This window comes from Meles meles, chromosome 17 (genome assembly GCF_922984935.1).
Source record: "Meles meles chromosome 17, mMelMel3.1 paternal haplotype, whole genome shotgun sequence".
NCBI lineage: Eukaryota > Metazoa > Chordata > Mammalia > Carnivora > Mustelidae > Meles > Meles meles.
Genome location: NC_060082.1, coordinates 68,757,529 through 68,774,275, shown reverse-complemented (window position 1 = coordinate 68,774,275; position 16,747 = coordinate 68,757,529). Strand labels below are relative to the sequence as shown.

General features: G+C 58.2%; 1 protein-coding gene across 10 annotated transcripts in view; it reads right to left on the bottom strand.

Moving 5' to 3' along the window:
• The window catches only part of GPR161 (G protein-coupled receptor 161), a 43,833-nt gene that overhangs the window by 14,429 nt on the left and 12,657 nt on the right, over positions 1-16,747 (bottom strand). For 9 of the 10 annotated variants that reach the window (XR_006815678.1, XR_006815679.1, XM_045983494.1 and 6 more), the window contains 2 exons: positions 9,457-9,873; positions 2,239-2,963 (listed from right to left, as the gene is read on the bottom strand). Coding sequence is in view for 8 of the 10 variants with exons in the window: in XM_045983494.1 (XP_045839450.1) it covers positions 2,239-2,963; positions 9,457-9,830 (1,099 nt within the window). In the remaining 2 variants the exon portion in view is untranslated. The remainder of the gene's footprint in view (positions 1-2,238; positions 2,964-9,456; positions 9,874-16,747) is intronic. The other variant, XM_045983499.1, reaches the window with a different exon arrangement.

Here is a 16,747-nt window from a genome sequence, read left to right as displayed (position 1 = left end):
AGTGATCTTACAAAAGGTTGGTAAGTTAATCAGAGAAACGAAACCAGACCCTGGTTGCGGTCCTGGCTCATGAGACCTACTTGGAAATACAGACTGGCCAGGGGCAGAGGACGGGTATCTCAGTGGTTAAAATCCTAGGGTACGGAGAGAATCTTCTCCTCTGATCAAAAAAAAGTCCCTCTCTTGGGGATGCCTGGGTGGCTCGGTCGGTTAAGTGTCTGCCTTCGGCTCAGGTCATGATCTCAGGTCCTGGGAACGAGCCCCGCGTTGGGCTCCCTACTTGGTGGGGAGCCTGATTCCCCCTCTCCCACTCCCCCTGCTTGTGCTCCCTCTCTCGCTGTGTCTCTCTGTCAAATAAATAAATAAGACCTTAAAAAAAATAAACACAGTGGAAACGTCTCTTTAGGGAAAAAAAGGTCCCTCTCTTGATCTCGGGTTTGCGAGTTCAAGCCCCACGCTGGACACGGAGCCTACTTAAAAAAAACAAAGAACAGAGAGTCCCCGACTTCCTTCCTCTCTCCTGAAGTGACACTCCATCGGCCCGTGACACTCACGGAAAAGCTCTCCTAGCGCACAGCACGGCAGTCAGCGTGGTTATGAGCTGTGTCGTTGCACCCTCCTGAGCGGGAAGACGGGGACTTCCCCACCCTGGGATCTGAACCAGCTGCTCCCAGCCGCCCGACGCGCCTTCAGAGTCTCTCTCCCAGCAGCCCCTGCAGGTGAGGATCTCCCTCAAACACGACCCAAAACACCTCGCTGGTAACACGGTACTGACTGCCGGAGGCAAAATCATGCTAAGAACCCGGGGTGAAGGCTGAGGAGAGAGAGGAAACTCGCACAGCCTCACTGTGTCTTAATGACGATGGGAACAACAGTGACTTTAGGGGGGACCCACTAGACACCCCTGTATCGGCTGAGCATGTCTCCCCAGAATTCATGGGCCCTAACCCCCGACGGGACGGCGTCTGGGGCCTCTGGGAGGTAACAAGGAGTCGACGAGGTCATGAGGGTCAGACCACACTGCTTGCTCTGTCCTGTCTCCCCACCTCCCCCCTGCGAGCCACAGCAGGAGGACAGCTAGCAAGAGCTCAGCAGAGCGCAGCCGGCGGCACCCTGACCAGACCGGGAGCCCTCCGTGCCTGTGGTGGGAGCCGCTGGTCTGCGGTGGTCTGCGACCGCACCCCGAGCCTAGACAGGAGTTCAAGGCATCACGAACTAGTAATAAGACACGTGGCCCCGACGTGACCACGATGGGCGCACGGCACCCAGCAGCTTTCCCGCCCCAAGCACACGACCTCATTCCGACCCGAGAACGCAGCAGCGAAACAACGCACAGGCCCGTCCACGAAATCCCTGACCAGTGCGCCCCGGAGTGTCCCCGTCACGGAAGCCAAGGGAAGCACGAAGACGCGTCGAGGCCTGAACAAGACAAAGGGAGCCGGGACTGAGTGGGAAGGGGATCCCGGAACAGACGAGGGACGGCACGGGACAGCGGGTGGAACCCGAGCCGACCGTCTAGTTAACGCGCTGCACCAAGACGAGTGTCTCCGTTTCGGCAAAGGCCGTGGCTCGGCCAGACGGTAACGCCAGGAGAGGCCGGCGGGTGCGATTCTCCACGCCCACTTCCCGGCGCTTCTCCAAGTCTCAAATTGTTTCAAAATAAAAAACGGTTAAAAAAATCGATCTCTCTGGAATAACTGCTCCGGGTCTCACCACGGGCGGAAGGACCGGCTCCAGAAAGCTGCTCCCATGTCAGTTGGCCGGGGGAGGCGCCGCCGCACACGCGGGGTTCGTGACATTTCGGGGGGGTCAGGGCCCCCGGTTGGGGAATTGCCACTGACACAGAGGAAGCCGCGGAGCAGCGGGAACGGCCCGGGAGGCGTGTGCTCCAGCTGGGCGGTGGAGGCCGGCGGGAGCGCCCGCAAGCGGGAAGAGCTTTACGGAACGCCGGGAACACGGGAGGGAAGGACGGGCCAGGAGCGCGGGCGGCCGGCCCCACGGTCCGGCTGTCGGTAGAGAAAAGGCCGGCGAGCCAGGGCTGGGCTGGCAGACGACACACTTTCAAACCCTGGGGTCCCCTGCCTCAAGCTGCGGAGCTTGCGGAAGGGACCCGGGAAAGACACGGGATGCTCCGCAACGTTCCTTCCCCAAAGGACACCTGGGCTTGGAGGCCCCGAGCTTACCCACAGGCTACGCCGGCCTGAGGGGCCTCCCCGTCCCCGCACGTTCCCGCGTCACCTGTGATCCTGTTGGAGATGCTGAAGAGCCGGGACGTCCTCGGCCGCTGCACGAACGGCTCCCGGTAGTGCCGATCCCCGCAACACAGGGCCAGCAGCTCCTTGCGGACCGTCTTGTTCCAGAGCCCGTAGATCAGGGGGTGGCAGACGGCGCTGCTGAAGGACAGCCACGTGGCCCAGGTCTCCAGGGCCGGGGACACGGAGTTCTTCCCCCAGAGGGCCTCGGAGGTGATGACAAGCATGTAGGGGCCCCAGGTGCCGGAGAAGGCCCCGAGGACCACCAGGATGGTGAGGAGGGCTTTGCACTGGTTGGCCGAGTGGACCACGCCCTGCGAGGCGGTGCTCCTGCTGCCGCACGACGACGTGGAGGTGCTGGAGTTCTTCCTCCCGTCCCTCTGCGCGTCCCCCCCCGCGAGGACCACCGTGCCACAGTGCACCTTGCGCGCCTTGACCCTGGCCACCCGGAAGATGAAGCCGTAGCACACCAGCATGACCAGAAAGGGGAACAGGGCACACCAGATCTGCCAGAAGGCCGTGTAGCCAGGCTCCCGGTGCCACGCGGCCACACACATCCACTTGAACTCGTCGAACTCCACCGACGACCAGCCGAACAGCGGCGGCAGGCAGCCGACGAGGGAGTGAAGCCAGATGTAGACCAGAGCCATCACAGCCCGGTTCCCCGTGATCTTCATGGGGTACGCCATGGGGTACAGGACAGCGTAGTACCTAGAGAGAGGGTGGAGGGAGACGAGAGCGAGGGGTCAGAGGGGAAACTATCCCAGAATGGGCCCAGTGCTCGCCAACGTAGGGAGCTTGGATGACTTCGCCCACTCGATCCAGCCACGGGTGAATGCTCCCCAAAGCAGCTCCTGCCCCCATCGTGTCCCTGACACGTCACAGACGGGGCCAGGGTACAAGCTTTGTGCGAACCTTCTTCCTTCAAGAGCTGGATGCCAGGATGAACCCAGAGCTCACGCAGTCCTGTTCCCAAGTCACCGCGCCAGAGCCCGGTCAGAGCAGGAGCTTGGGAGTTCTGCGGCATCCGGCATCCAGCCAGATCACCGTGTTGCTGGCACGAATCCACTCAGATCAGTTTTCAGAGGGTCATTAAAAACCAGAATAGTGTGGGCGCTTGGGTGGCTCAGTCATTTAAGCCGCTGCCTTCAGATCAAGTCACAATCTCAGGGTCCTGGGATCGAGCCCCGCATCGGGCTTTCTGCTCAGCAGAGTTTGCTTCCCCCTCTCTCTCTGCCTGCCGCTCCCCCTGCTTGTGCTCTCTTTCTCTCTCCCCCTCTGACAAATAAATGAGTAAAATCCTAAAAAAATAAAACCAGTAAATCAAAGGACTATGGTGTCCATTCATCCGATGACCATTCACCGGAGGCTGGCCGTGCTGAGCACTGTGACGTACTGGAACGGCAGTGAGGAGAGGCGGAGGGAGACAGACGGGAAGAACCGCAGGAGAATCTGGGATGCTGAGAGCCACACACCAGCCTCACAACTGCTGCTCGAAGCGCTGAGCGCTGTCATTATCCTCGCTGTACAGACGAGAACCCTACAGCAGAGAAAGAACCGTAGCCTGCCCAGGACAAGGGGCAGAAACAAGTCCCAGGGCACAGGCCGGTGGGAGGCCACCTGGCAGGGCTGGCTGCTGAGCCCTCGGCCCTGTGTGGAGGGGGTAGGCCGGGCAGGGCACCTGTTTCGGGGTCAGCACCAGCTCCGGCTGGAGATAACCCCCAGACCCAGGTCTTCAAAGATCAGAGGGCTTGGCCCAGGAGGAAGCGAGGAGGAAGGCAGCTGGGAGGGGGGCGCGTGGAGAGCCGAGCCAGCGTGCGCCCCGCGGAGAGCTGCCCGAGCACCATCAGACAGGCGGAGCGGAGGCAGAGCGGAGGTCAGGGCCGAGGCCAGGGCATGCGAAACCTTGCAGGCCTGAGCCTTGAACCGGAAAGGGTGAGAGGATGTCGACCTCGGGGTTGGAAGTAAGCGAGTCCCCTTCCCGCCCAGACATTTTATCCAAAGGAAATGCTGTTTGGTGAATAACAGCGTTTGCCCGTGAGGGCGGCACGTGCGAAGGAAGGTCGTCCATGTGGATGCCAGGCACAGGCAGGATGTGAGAAAACGCCGTGGTCATGAGAGTCACAAGTCTCCCGTGAGGCCTCCTCCCCACGGGGACCATCCTGAGTCACCCCTGGACACTGGCAGCTCAGGGACAGGGCCACGGCCTGAACCGCCCCCTGCCACGCCTCTCCCGGGGGGCTGCCCCCCCACCGCACCCTTGCGAACCCCCGTCCCCACCCAAGGAGAGCCTGGGACGGCTGATGTCGGGCGCAAGCTCGGCGGAGCTGGGGCATGGGCAGACCGCGCTCCTGACTGGGTCTGAGGCGGATCCCCGGGCCTGGCAAGCACGCGGCGGGGGCTGAAGCCGCCCAAGCTCCTCCCTGGGTTTGCATCATGCAGAGTCCATGCAGCCCAGGGAAGGAGCCTTCGGAGCTGGAACGCCTGGGCGCGGACGGCGACTGCCTGTCTGTTCGTGGCTCTGCTGTCCACGAGCTGCGTGACCTCGGGGGCCTGATTCAGCCTCTCAGGGCTTCCGTTCTCAAACCGGGGACCGCCAGAGCCCTGCCGCAGGTCTGCTCCGAGGACTCAGCGGGCCGGACGGAGGGAAAGGCCCGGAGCGCGCCTGCTCCTCACACAGCCGTGGGGACAGTGCCTGGGCTCCGCCTGTCCACTGACCTTTCCCCCTTCCTTCCTGAAAATGGAGCCCAGATGTGTGTGCTGCTCCCAAATGCCATGACCGGAAGGGGACACTGGTCCCTCCTGAGTCCCGGGAGATGAACCAGGTCATGAGGTCTCCTACCTCATGCCAGGTGACGGCCGAGACCCTGCCCTGTGCGGCACCATCCCAGTGCACGACGAGGGAGTGCGTACGCTCGGGCCAGGTGGAGGGGCGCCTGGGAGGCTTCCTTCACTTAAAAAAAAAAAAAAAAAAAAGACAGGGGCGCCTGGGTGGCTCAGTGGGTTAATCCTCTGCCTTCGGCTCAGGGTCACAATCTCAGGGTCCTGGGATCGAGCCCCGCATCGGGCTCTCTGCTCAGCGGGGAGCCTGCTCCCTCTCTCTCTCTCTGCCTGCCTCTCTGCCTACTTGTGATCTCTGTCTGTCAAATAAATAAATAAAATCTTAAAAAAAAAAAATAAGGCAAAGATTTCGACTTCTCTTTCTTTTTTCTGAGCTTTACTTATTGGGGGCGGGGGGCATGTAAGCAGGGGGAGGGGCAGAGGAGGGAAACTCAAGCAGGGAAACTCAAGCAAGGAAACTCAAGGGAAACTCCTGCTGAGAGCGGGACCTGATTCTGGGCGGAGGGTTCCCACGACCCATGAGATCACGACCTGAGCTGAAACCCAGAGTTGGATGCTACGTGCTGAGCCGGCCAGATTTCTACTTCTCTCTGCCTCTTTAAAGACTGTGCAGGCCCTCTGACCTCAAGCACCCGCGGCACGAGCCTGTCTGGGCGTGGGAACCCAGGCTTGGGGAACATTAACCGCTCGGCTCCTCTGACCGACTCCCGCCTGGCGGTCGTAAAAATAATGACAATTAATGAGCCGTTCTCTGTAACACAGCCTTATGGCTGCTCTGAACATGGCTCATTCCTGTTGCTGTACGGCTGGACTTCTCATGCTACCCACGGTTCTGGGTCCACCACGGACCACGGTTCTGGCCACGAGCAGTTCCACTGGGACGTGACCGTACTCTCCCAGCTGGGCCCTCGGGGTGCTGGGGTCGGGGGCCCGTCTCCCAGCGTCAGAAGGGCCCCCCCACAGAGCAGAGCGCTGCCTGTATCCAGACCCTCCAAGCACCACTCTGGTTTCCGGGGCTGTTTTCAGTTTTTGTAAAATGCACGGCTCTGTGAAGACGCAGAACGCTCACTCCACATCTGCCCACCAAGAAAAGATAAAAGGGATCAGGATTTCATAGATTTGAAACTTCATTTCTTTCCACTTAGCCTCATTTAGGCCTAGCTGCAGGCTGAAGGAAAGCACAGAAAAGTGACCGCCCGCTCCCACACAGGCCGTCAGAGGCTGAAGCAGAGGGCTTCCTTGGGCTCGTGGGCACCAAACCGGCTGCCGGAGCTCAGCCTTCTCTCCAGCGACTCATTTTTCTGCAGGAGCCCAAGCACTAGCCCCCGTCCCACCAGAGGCTCCCGCCATGTGGCGTGTAACTGAGCTGCGGTCACGCACCGCTGTTGGACGCCCAGCGGCGCCCAGGACGGCCCGCAGCGAGGGTGACCCGGCCCGAGACGGCAGCACCGCAGGCTGGAAACCTGGGGCTCGATGGACCGCTCGCCGGACCTGCCTGGGCCCTCGCTCTGCGGTCCGTGGGGCTGAGTGGGAGCCCGGCCTTCCCCTCCTTGCACCGGACGCGCGACCTACCAGCAGCGTGGTCTTGGGTGGGTTCCCGGAGCCCCACGTGGCCCGTCTACAGGACGGGGTCGGTCGAGCTGCTGCTCACCGGCTGGGATGACAGTTCATTAAAAGCACAGTGTGGCGCCTGGCAGGGGACTGGCCAGCAGCCCCTCGGGTTGGGGTCACGACCAGTACCTGGGATCTCGCCTCTTCCGCTTTCTCAGAAATGTGCCCCTGTCCTCCTCCTCGCCCTGTCCTCTCTGCTCCTCCCTTCTCTCTCTCTCACACACACACACACACACACACACAGTTGCATCTTCAGGTTTCCAACAGACCAGGGCAAATCTGTGACCTCCAAAATCCCCAAGACTGAGTAAAACTAATTTACGGAAACTAAGCAGGCAGGAGAGCTGTACGTCATTGAAACGGACGGGATCAAGGCACCTGGTCCAGTCAATCTGCGTCTTGAAGCCACGTGAATGACCAATAACAAGAAAAGCAAGTGCGTGTGCCCGGAAGTCATCTGAAGACCCCAAGTTTCACGGCCGTCCCCACACTGTCGTCACAGGGGTCCGCCAGCTCCACCTCGGGCTTGCAGGGCAGCGACCGGAGACCTACCTGTCACCACAGGGAGGCCGAGGTCCCTTCTCCACTCGGGCTGGGTCACGAGGGGCACCAGCGCCGGGCTGTGGGGCCTGGGGCGCGGGGATCAGAGCTCCAAGGGGACGAGTGTGCTGCCGTGCGTCCCGGGTGTCAGCCCATCTCCAGCCATGCCCCTGGTCTCCAGCAGGGACGGACCCACATGCCTCCCCCGCTCCCCAAGCACGCCCGGCCCCGTGTCCCTTCCCCCTGCTCCGCGGCCTGGCGGTCCCTCTAGCACAGTGGCGTCCCGTCTACTCCGCCGTCTGCGTATGATCTCATCCTACGTCCCTGCCCCACATGGGCTCCTCGGGGTGTCTGTTCCTCTCGCCCGGTTGTATCTCCCCAGCAGCTGCCGCTGGGCCAGGCCTGCGTCCCCGAAAAACTGTCACAGAACAAGCGGAGGCCGTTCCTTCACGGGCGAGTCCTTCCCACCGCTTACGCGCCTCTGGTCCTACTCACTGTTCCGACTGATGGGCCCAAGTGTCCCCTTCCCCGGGCCTTGCCCAGCCTGTCCCCCAAAGTGGGACAGCAGCTGGGCCCGTGGTATGTTTCGTGATCACCGCCACACCTGCCTGCCCGCCCGCCGCCCTGACCCCGTAAACTCCCGGTGGACGAGGTCTGCCTCCCGCCAGCCTGAGGACTGCACCCAGAGCCTTCCCCGGACTGGCCGGCCAGCACCCCAGCGGGAGAGAGGCAGCTGGATGGGGTCAGCTCTCTCCGCGATGGGGCACTCTGACGGCGGGACCGGACGCCCTGCTGAGCTCGCCGGGAACCCGACATTCCAGTCAGCAGACGACCTTCCCACACAGCAGTATCTCCCAAGCGTCCTTACAGAGAGGACCCCCCGTGAGGCCCTTTAAAACGAATTCCCCCACTCTGTTTTAGCCGTGGGCCCTCACTCTGTGCCCCACAGGACCTGTGGCCCAGGAAGGGACACTCAAAGGGACACTATCTTTAAGAAACAGAGAGATCAGAACAGGGAGATCCCACACCTCCCCACGGCCAACAAGGTGCAGCTGTTCTTGTTTCGTGACCAGCCTCGATGGGCGGCTGACGGCCGCTGCCGCAGTAAAACGCTGTTCGAGCTTCTGAAAACCTGCCTGTGACAAAGTGCGTTTACCCGACCGAAGCCACACTCCCCACGTGCTCCTCCAAACGGCCGTGTCGCGGAAAGCCAGGAAGGAGCCGTAAAAATAAATCTCGAACGCGCAGAGGGCGGACTGCCAAGCACCCGTCGAAAACCACGTTCTCCAAGGGCATGTTTGCAGGCGGGAGGCAGAGCTCATCATCGCTTCTTAACTAGAAGAGCAGATTGCAAAGCCCACAGGAGCCCAGAAGCCCATTTAAAGAAACGAGCTGTGCGCGACCAAAACATCCTAGAGGCAAATACACTAACACCGAAAGCTTGCTTCTGAGGGCTGGGGTTACGCGTGTTTATTCTACTCTCTACATTTTCTGTGTCATTTTCATCGGGGGAAAAAAGGTAATTAGAGAGGCCAGCTGACCAGTTCTGACCACCCGCTCCCTTCAGCCTGCACGCCACAGCCACAGAGCGGCAGGGTCTGGCCTTGGGCCTGCTGGAGGCCTGGGCTCCGGGCGCGCCATCCAGCTGCCCCTCACCCGCTGACGACGGATGGTCCCGGGGGAGCCCAGGGCCGTGCCACCTCGTGGCGAGAACTGTGACTCCGTGTTTCCCCTGCCTCCGGCTGCCCTCCTCCCCCACGCGGCAAGGTCGGCCTGCACCTCCCTCAGAAGTCAAACACCTGCCAGCGACGAACACAGTGACCGTCAGCAAAGTCCTGATAAACACGAGGAGTGCGGGCGCCCACCCAACCTGCGGGACAGCAAGCAGCCCCTGGGAAAGCCTGACACGTCACCTTTCCCAACTTCTTTTCCTCATCTAGAAAGCACGCGTTGGAGATTTCAAGAACTTTTTTTTTAAGCACTGGAGTCTCTTGTAAAAAAACAATAATCCTAAATGCAATCGAACCAGAGGTGCCCAGAGTGCAGGAGGAGGCGGAGCCCTGCTCTCCCGTCCTCCGCCGCAGAAGCCCAGGCGTCCTCCCAAGGAGCCAACACAGAGCGGAAGGGACGGGACCGGACGATCTCGCGGGGTCCCCCCCGCTGCCCGGCACACAACCCCTCCTGCATTCTTCAGTCCCCGAGGCCAGCTTACCGGTCCACGGCGATGACCCCGAGCGTGAGCATGCTGGCCGCGCTGATGAGCAGGTACAGAAGGGCCGAGAAGTTGCACCAGACCACCCCGAAGACCCATTCCCTCCGGACGGAGCTGGCGGCCACAAAGGGCAGCACCAGCACGGACAGCAGGACGTTGGACACGGTCAGGCTGAAGACAAACTTGTTGCTGAGCGTGAGCAGGTACGACTTCCGGTACAAGGTGACCGCGACGAGCAGGTTGCCCAGGCAGACGCAGACGCCGATGACGACGATGGTGACGAAGTCGGTGATGACGCCGCCCCCGGCGCCTCCGTCCTCGTGCGTGCGGTTACTCAGCTCCTTCCTGTGGCCGAGGGAGGAGTTGAGGCTCATGGTCGGGCGCCTCGGCGGGCGGCGGGCAGAGCATGCCGGGCGGCTGGAGAAAGAGGTAAGACCCGCGCAGGGAGAGACGCGTCAGACCCTTCGCCCGCCTTCCCCACCCCAGCGCCACCGCAGCGGCCTGTTCCCTGGGACCAACCTTGTGGGTCCCTCCCTGCGTCTCCTGGAGCGATGGGCTCCTCCGGTCTAACCCAACCTGCTCGTGCGCCCCGAGGCCAGAGGCTGGAAACCTTTGATGTACTGAGGGAGGCCGGGGAGGGGGGATTCTCGGGCCCCGCCCTGAGATGCTGGTCCCAGACCCGCAGCCGTGGCCGAGGACCCTGCGCTTGAACAGCAGGGGCAGGGGGCAGGGGGCTCTGGGGCTGTGGGACCCCCGCAGTTCCAGGGGGTCCCCGCACCAGCAGCGGCAGCAGCACCCGGAGCCAGAGACGGACAAGTTCAAACAGAGAACTTGAGCCCCGGAGCCCCGGACCAGAACCCGCACCGCACCCCACGCCCGCGGGTCTGTGCGCCCGGGAAGGCTGGACCGTGTGCTTGTCGGAGGGGCTCTGGGAGGTGGCCGAGCGGGACTCCGACCGGCACCGTCTGGACGGAGGCCTCATCCCTGTCCCCGCGAGCCGCGGGGAAGGCCGGCGGGGACCGGAGCAGGTACGCGCAGGCCGCCCTCTGCGACGTGCAGTCCTGCTCTCGGGATGCTGGCTCGGCATCGGGCTAAGCTTCAAGGCTGACATCTGAGCGCCCGTCCTACAAGAGGTTTCTCCAAACGTTGTGTCCACTTTCATCAGCCAGAAAGCCCCACAGACGCTTCCCCCGCCGGCTCTCGTTCCCGCGGACAAGACTCCAGAAGGGAGGGACGCGTTCCTGCCGCGGCCTGGTGCCCGAACGCCACACACAGCACAGCCGCCCTCGCCCTCGACCTGACGCCGCGGCCCAAACACCTTTGCCCCAGGGAGCTGGTGGCTGAGAGGCTGCCGACCCTTCCAGCAGTCCCGAGTGCAGGTCGCAAAGCTGCCCTTCCCAGCGAGCCGGCTGCGGGGCCGGAGGCGTGAGCAGCATCGAACAATCCTCCCCTTGAGCCTTTAAATGCCTCACAGGTGACCTGCCTCCCCTTCTCCAGATGAGCTCCCCAGTTCCCGATGTGAACTCCAGACCCTTCACTAATTCAGACACCCCGGTTTGCACCTGTTCACAGACAACAGTGACCCTCTTGCTTTGTGGTCCCCAGAACTGAATGTGCCATTCTGGTTGTGGGCCGCTGGGTGTCGAGCACGGGGAGCAACTTTCCCTGTCACCAGGACAATCTCCTGCTACAATCCGCTCTCAGAACGCGTTTCCTTTCAGCAACGGCATCATCCTGCTGGGATTCGGACTGTGCTCAACGAAAACCCAAAACTTACACACAAGTGAGTTTCTGGGAAGCCAGGTGACCCCAGTCTAGAACTTACCATTAATGTTTTTAAGCCTAAATACAACACATTGTTTCTACTAAATTTTACTCTATGCATTTTGGCCCCTACTTCCAGGCTGCTGAAATAGTCTGAGTTTGTTTTTTTTTTTTTTAATTTTATTTATTTATGTGACAGAGAGAGAGATCACAAGTAGGCAGAGAGAGAGGGGAGGAAGCAGGCTTCCCGCTGAGCAGAGAGCCCGCTGTGGGACTCGATCCCAGGACCCCGAGATCACGACCTGAGCCGAAGGCAGAGGCTTAACCCACTGAGCCACCCAGGCGCCCCTCGTCTGAGTTTTTATTCAGTTACGCAGTATGTGACCCCCACCCTCTGCAATGAACATTCTTCATAGGTTTGGCTTCTGTATCTGAGTCTGTAAGGTTATTTCCGGGTTTTGTCCCTTTTCTGTGAGTTCTGAATTTTGAATTTTGTTAATTCTTGTAAGTAGACTATTGGGATGCCTGGGTGGCTCAGTCAGTTAAGCCTCTGCCTTAGGCTCAGGTCGTGATCTTAGGGTCCTGGGATCCAGTCCCTCGTCGGGCTCCCTACTCAGTGGGGAGCCTGCTTCTCCCTCTCCCTGCATCGGCTCTCTCTCTCTCTCTCAAGTAAATAAATAAAGTCTTAAAAAAAAAAAAAAATCTTAAGGACGCCTGGGTGGCTCAGTGGGTTAAGCCGCTGCCTTCGGCTCAGGTCGTGATCTCGGGGTCCTGGGATCAAGCCCCGAATCGGGCTCTCTGCTCAGCGGGGAGCCTGCTTTCCCCCTCTCTCTTTGCCCACTTGTGATCTCTCTGTGTCAAATACATAAATAGAATCTTTAAAAAATAATAAATAAATAAAATAACAGTATTTTGACTGCAAATCGTTAATGGTATATGTTCTATGGACCAGAGAACTACTCAGTTTACTTAGTAGGCTTGACGCTGTCAGTGGTGGTGTGATTTTACAACTACTTAGAGCGTAGAGCAAGTGAGTCTACGTGTTTACGGAGAAAGGAGGCACGGATTACAGAACAGGGAAAGGAGACGAAGGACCCCACGGTGTTAAGTTGGCTACTGGAGGCCTCAGTATGAACTCCCCCTTCAAACAGACAGAAACAGGTCCAAGGAAATCCCCCGAATGCAGTCAGAAAGATTAAGAAAGTAAAACTACAGAATAAAAGGCAAATGACAGAATGAGTGGGAAGTGCTTTATTAGTCAAGCAAAGCAGAGTGTTTCTCACTAGTTAAGGGAATCCTATCTGCCAAGATGGCGGACTCAGCCAACATGACCATCTCTGCCACTCCAGATTCATGGAAATACTAGGTTAAATATGACCCAAGGCTTTTTTGGTTGTTTTTCCTTTAATTTTTTTTTATTATCCTATAATGTATTATTAGCCCCAGGGGTACAGGTCTGTGGATCGTCAGGCTTACACACTTTACAGCACTCACCATAGCACACACCTTCCCCAACGTCCATCACCCAGACACCCTCTCCCTATCCCCCTCCCCCCGGCAACCCTCAGTTTGTTTTGTGAGCTTAAAAGTCTCTTATGGGGGTGCCTGGGTGGCTCAGTGGGTTAAGTCTCTGCCTTCAGCTCAGGTCATGATGTCAGGGTCCTAGGATCGAGCCCCGCATCGGGCTCTCTGCTCAGCAGGGAGCCTGCTTCCTCCTCTCTCTCTGCCTGCCTCTCTGCCTTCTTGTGATCTCTCTGCCAAATAATAAATAAATAAAATCTTTTGAAAAAAAGTCTCTTATGGTTTGTCTCCCTCCAGATCCCATCTTGTTTCATTTATTCCTTTCCTCCCTGCCAAACCCCAACATGACCCAAGGTTTTAAAAAGGATAACAAAGAAAAAGAAAATCCAAGAAAGAGAAATCCATAGGTACCAGAAACAGAGAGAAAATTCAAAGCCAGATTTACAATCCCACACCTGTGGCCAGAAGAGCATGAGACCAAGTTCACTTGGGCCAAGGCCTTTTATGTGGGAGGGTGACTTTGAGATCCACAGGCAGAGAACCAGAACAGAAACCCTGCATAAACAGTGGGTTCTAGAAGGGCTGTCCCCCCCGTGAGAAAGGGATTAGAAAAACTCCTCCCACGGGCAAAGGGAAGCAGCAAAAACACAGTCGTCGACCTGAGGTTCTAGGTGGAGGATGAAATGCTTCCTTCCATGAGAAATCAAACACTGGGTCCCGTCCCACGTTGATGTGGGCACCAAACCCATGCACTGTGCAAGGGGCAGAGATCCAAATTGATGACACTGTGTAAAAGTTAATGCTGATGAAAGTCAACACAAAATGGCTCTGTGGTGAACTTCCAACACTCAGTGAAAGCGAGCGCACAGCATTCACACGGAGGCAGAGTCAACGAGACAAAAAGCAGAACTGACATTCCAAGAACTTACACTAAGAGGAAAAAATGAATGAGACTTTAAAACAAATGCTATTAAAAGCTTTAAAAAGAAAAGGGGTAAGAACCATAACAAAAGAGCAGACATCATGAAAAAATGGTAAGCAATTGTGGAAAACAATCAAATAGAAATTCCAGAAATTAAAATCTTAATTGTCAAAATTAAAAACTCAGTGGTTATGCTGAGCAGCAGGTTTAGCTAAAGAGAAAGATGGTGAACTGGAAGATAGCTCTGAGGAAATTACTCAAGATGCAGTTAAAAAGATTAAGAAACTGAAAATATAAAGAGCCAAGATTCATGAAGGACGGGATAAGAAAATCCAACATAAGTTCGACGGGAGGGCAGCAAGGGATTAAAGACAACGTGGGCAGCAGACACTGCTGGGTGCCTACCCAGCCACCGCTCTCGTTTTTCTCCTACGGGCAGGCCTCTGACTTGGTGCTGGTGGAATCCTCCTCCGAGGGACCCAGAGAAGGCGGGTCCCATCCCCAGTTCTGAGAGCTGGATGCTGGGTGATCTAAAGTAAACTTGTGTCCCCTTTTCTTCCAATCCTGGCAAAACAGTCAGGAGAAGTCTGGGGTTGGTGGGGGTGGGAACAGGGATATCTGGGGAAGGCTGCTCTGCTCTCACAAAGACACAGGAAGAAAAGTCTTTTCCTGAAGGCCCTCAGGGCAAAGAAAGCACAGAGCTGTGGCAGCCATCTTGGGATCCTTGGAGATGCTGAGCCGGCGTGGTCAGCACGGCAAAGGACGGTCCATCCTCAGGCTGCTGAATCAACAAACCTTCAAGTCACTTCATCCTGGCTTCTGGTTATGGGAAATACCTTCCCTAAAAAGATTTTTATTTTTATTTATTTATTTATTTTTATCTGACAGAGGGAGAGATCACAAGTAGGCAGAGAGGCAGGCAAGGAGAGAGAGGGAGAAGCCAGGTCCCTGCTGAGCAGAGAGCCCGATGCGGGGCACGATCCCAGGACCCTGAGATCATGACCTGAGCCGAAGACAGAGGCTTACCCCACTGAGCCACCCAGGCGCCCCTTAAAATGACTTTCAGATCTATTGTCAGTTAAGTTTCTATTACTTGAGTCGAAAGCACCCAACGGCATTAGGCCGCACCTGTGCTGTCCGCACCGAGGATGTTCTTAAATGGGGGCTGGACATTCTCTAGAGTTAAAGAAACACACGAGTCCTCAGAACGAAAGGGCACATCGAGTTCTAAGAGTAAATCAGAAAAAGTCTGGGACGCCTGGTTGGCTCAGCTGGTTCAGTGTCTGCCTTCAGCTCAGGTCATGATCCCAGAGTCTTGGGATCAAATCCCACCCCCCCCTGCTCTGCTCGGTGGGGAGTCAGATTCTCTCTCCTCTCTGCTTGTGCTCTCTCTCATTCTCGCTCTCAAATAAATAAATAATCTTAAAAATATTAAAAAACAAATGAACAACAAACAAAAAAACAGGAAGAAATTAAGGAAGCACTGGTGTGTGTTACTCCCCAGCAGCCCCACAGCTGGCTTGGGACTGGGGCTCAGAGAACCCAGGGCTGCCGGATGAGCCCGAGGTCCCCTGGTCCAACCTTTCCCAGGAGGCAGAGAGGGTGTGGGGGCCAAACGGCCGCCCACCAGGGAAATCCAAAACCCTGGGCTCCACCAGGAGGACTGCCGTAGGCGGCACAAGCCCCAGCCAGTCTCTCAGGGGTGAGCCTTTAAGGAACGAGAGGGGGCTTGGAGCGCCCAGCCAGCGGAGGCGTCCCGGCAGGCAGCCGGGTTCCGGGGCCTGACAAGCCGGGACCCGCTGCAACGGCGGCCAATCCACGGGTGACTCACACCACCACCTGCGGGCCGGGCCTCTGCCAGACACACACAGGGTTCAGAACTCCCACGCTCACTGTGTCCTGCCTCGGGCTACAACTCTGACACAGCACGAGTGTCCCCTGGCTGACGGCGTCTTTAAACATTTTTATTTATGTGCTTGAGAGAGAGTGTGTGTGCAGGGGAGCGGGGGGCAGAGGAAGAGGGAGAAAAAATCTCCAGCAGGCTCCGTGCTGAGTGCGGGGCCCACTGCAGGGCTCGACCTCACGACCCTGAGATCATGACCCGAGCAGAAAACCAGAGTCAGACGTTAACCAACTGAGCCACCCGGCGCCCCGCGACTGAGGTTTTAATAAACGTCTCGGACGTTATTCCTGACAGGTCACTGAACACTCCCTCCTCCTCCCGGCCACGGCTCGGCGAAGCAGGGACGTACCTGTCTCGCCGCAGCCTCGCCCTCCGGCCATTCCCAGAGACAGTGACCGGTCCGCCGGGTTAGCCTGCGGGCCGTGGCTCCAAGTCATCCAGGGCCAAACCGTGACACTCAACTACGTGATCAGTATCGTTCTGGGTTAAAAAACGGGGCAACATTATGGAATATTGAGACACGTATCTACTGTGTTTTATGCTAATTTCCGAGGAGCAATTCTGGAAGTACCTTCACCTGCAAACAGAATTACTGCAAATAAGGGTAGAGTAGCTCTCGTTTAATTGTGCAGACTTGGATATGATGGTCTCACCCCCTATTTCTTTTTCTTTTTTTTAATCTATTCATTTGTCAGAGAGAGAGGGAGCACAGGCAGGGGGAGCGGCAGGCAGAGGGAGAAGCAGACGCCCACCGAGCAAGGATTCCAACGCGGGACTCGATCCCAGGACCCTGAGATCATGACCTGAGCCGAAGGCAGACGCCCCACGACTGAGCTGCCCAGGCACCGCCCCCCCCACATTTCTACCTAGAACTCGGATCGTCATCAAGGGCCACGTAGCCACCGCGGGTCGGCGGCCGCAGGACACAGGCCGGGGGCGAGCAGGTGTCCTTGGTACTCCGGGAGGGCGCTCACAGGCGAAGCTGCGGAGCGACGGCAAGAGAGGGAGGGCGAGGGGCTGAGAAGGCCGCGGACCCCCCAGACGCTGGCAGAGTCTGCGACCGACCCACCTGCCCTCCCGCATCCCGGAGCCGCACCTCCTCTTCACGGAGGCAAGGCAGCTGGCTTCTGCCCTCGCAGCTCCGAGAGCCGCAGCTCGTACTCAGACATGCCAAGACCCCA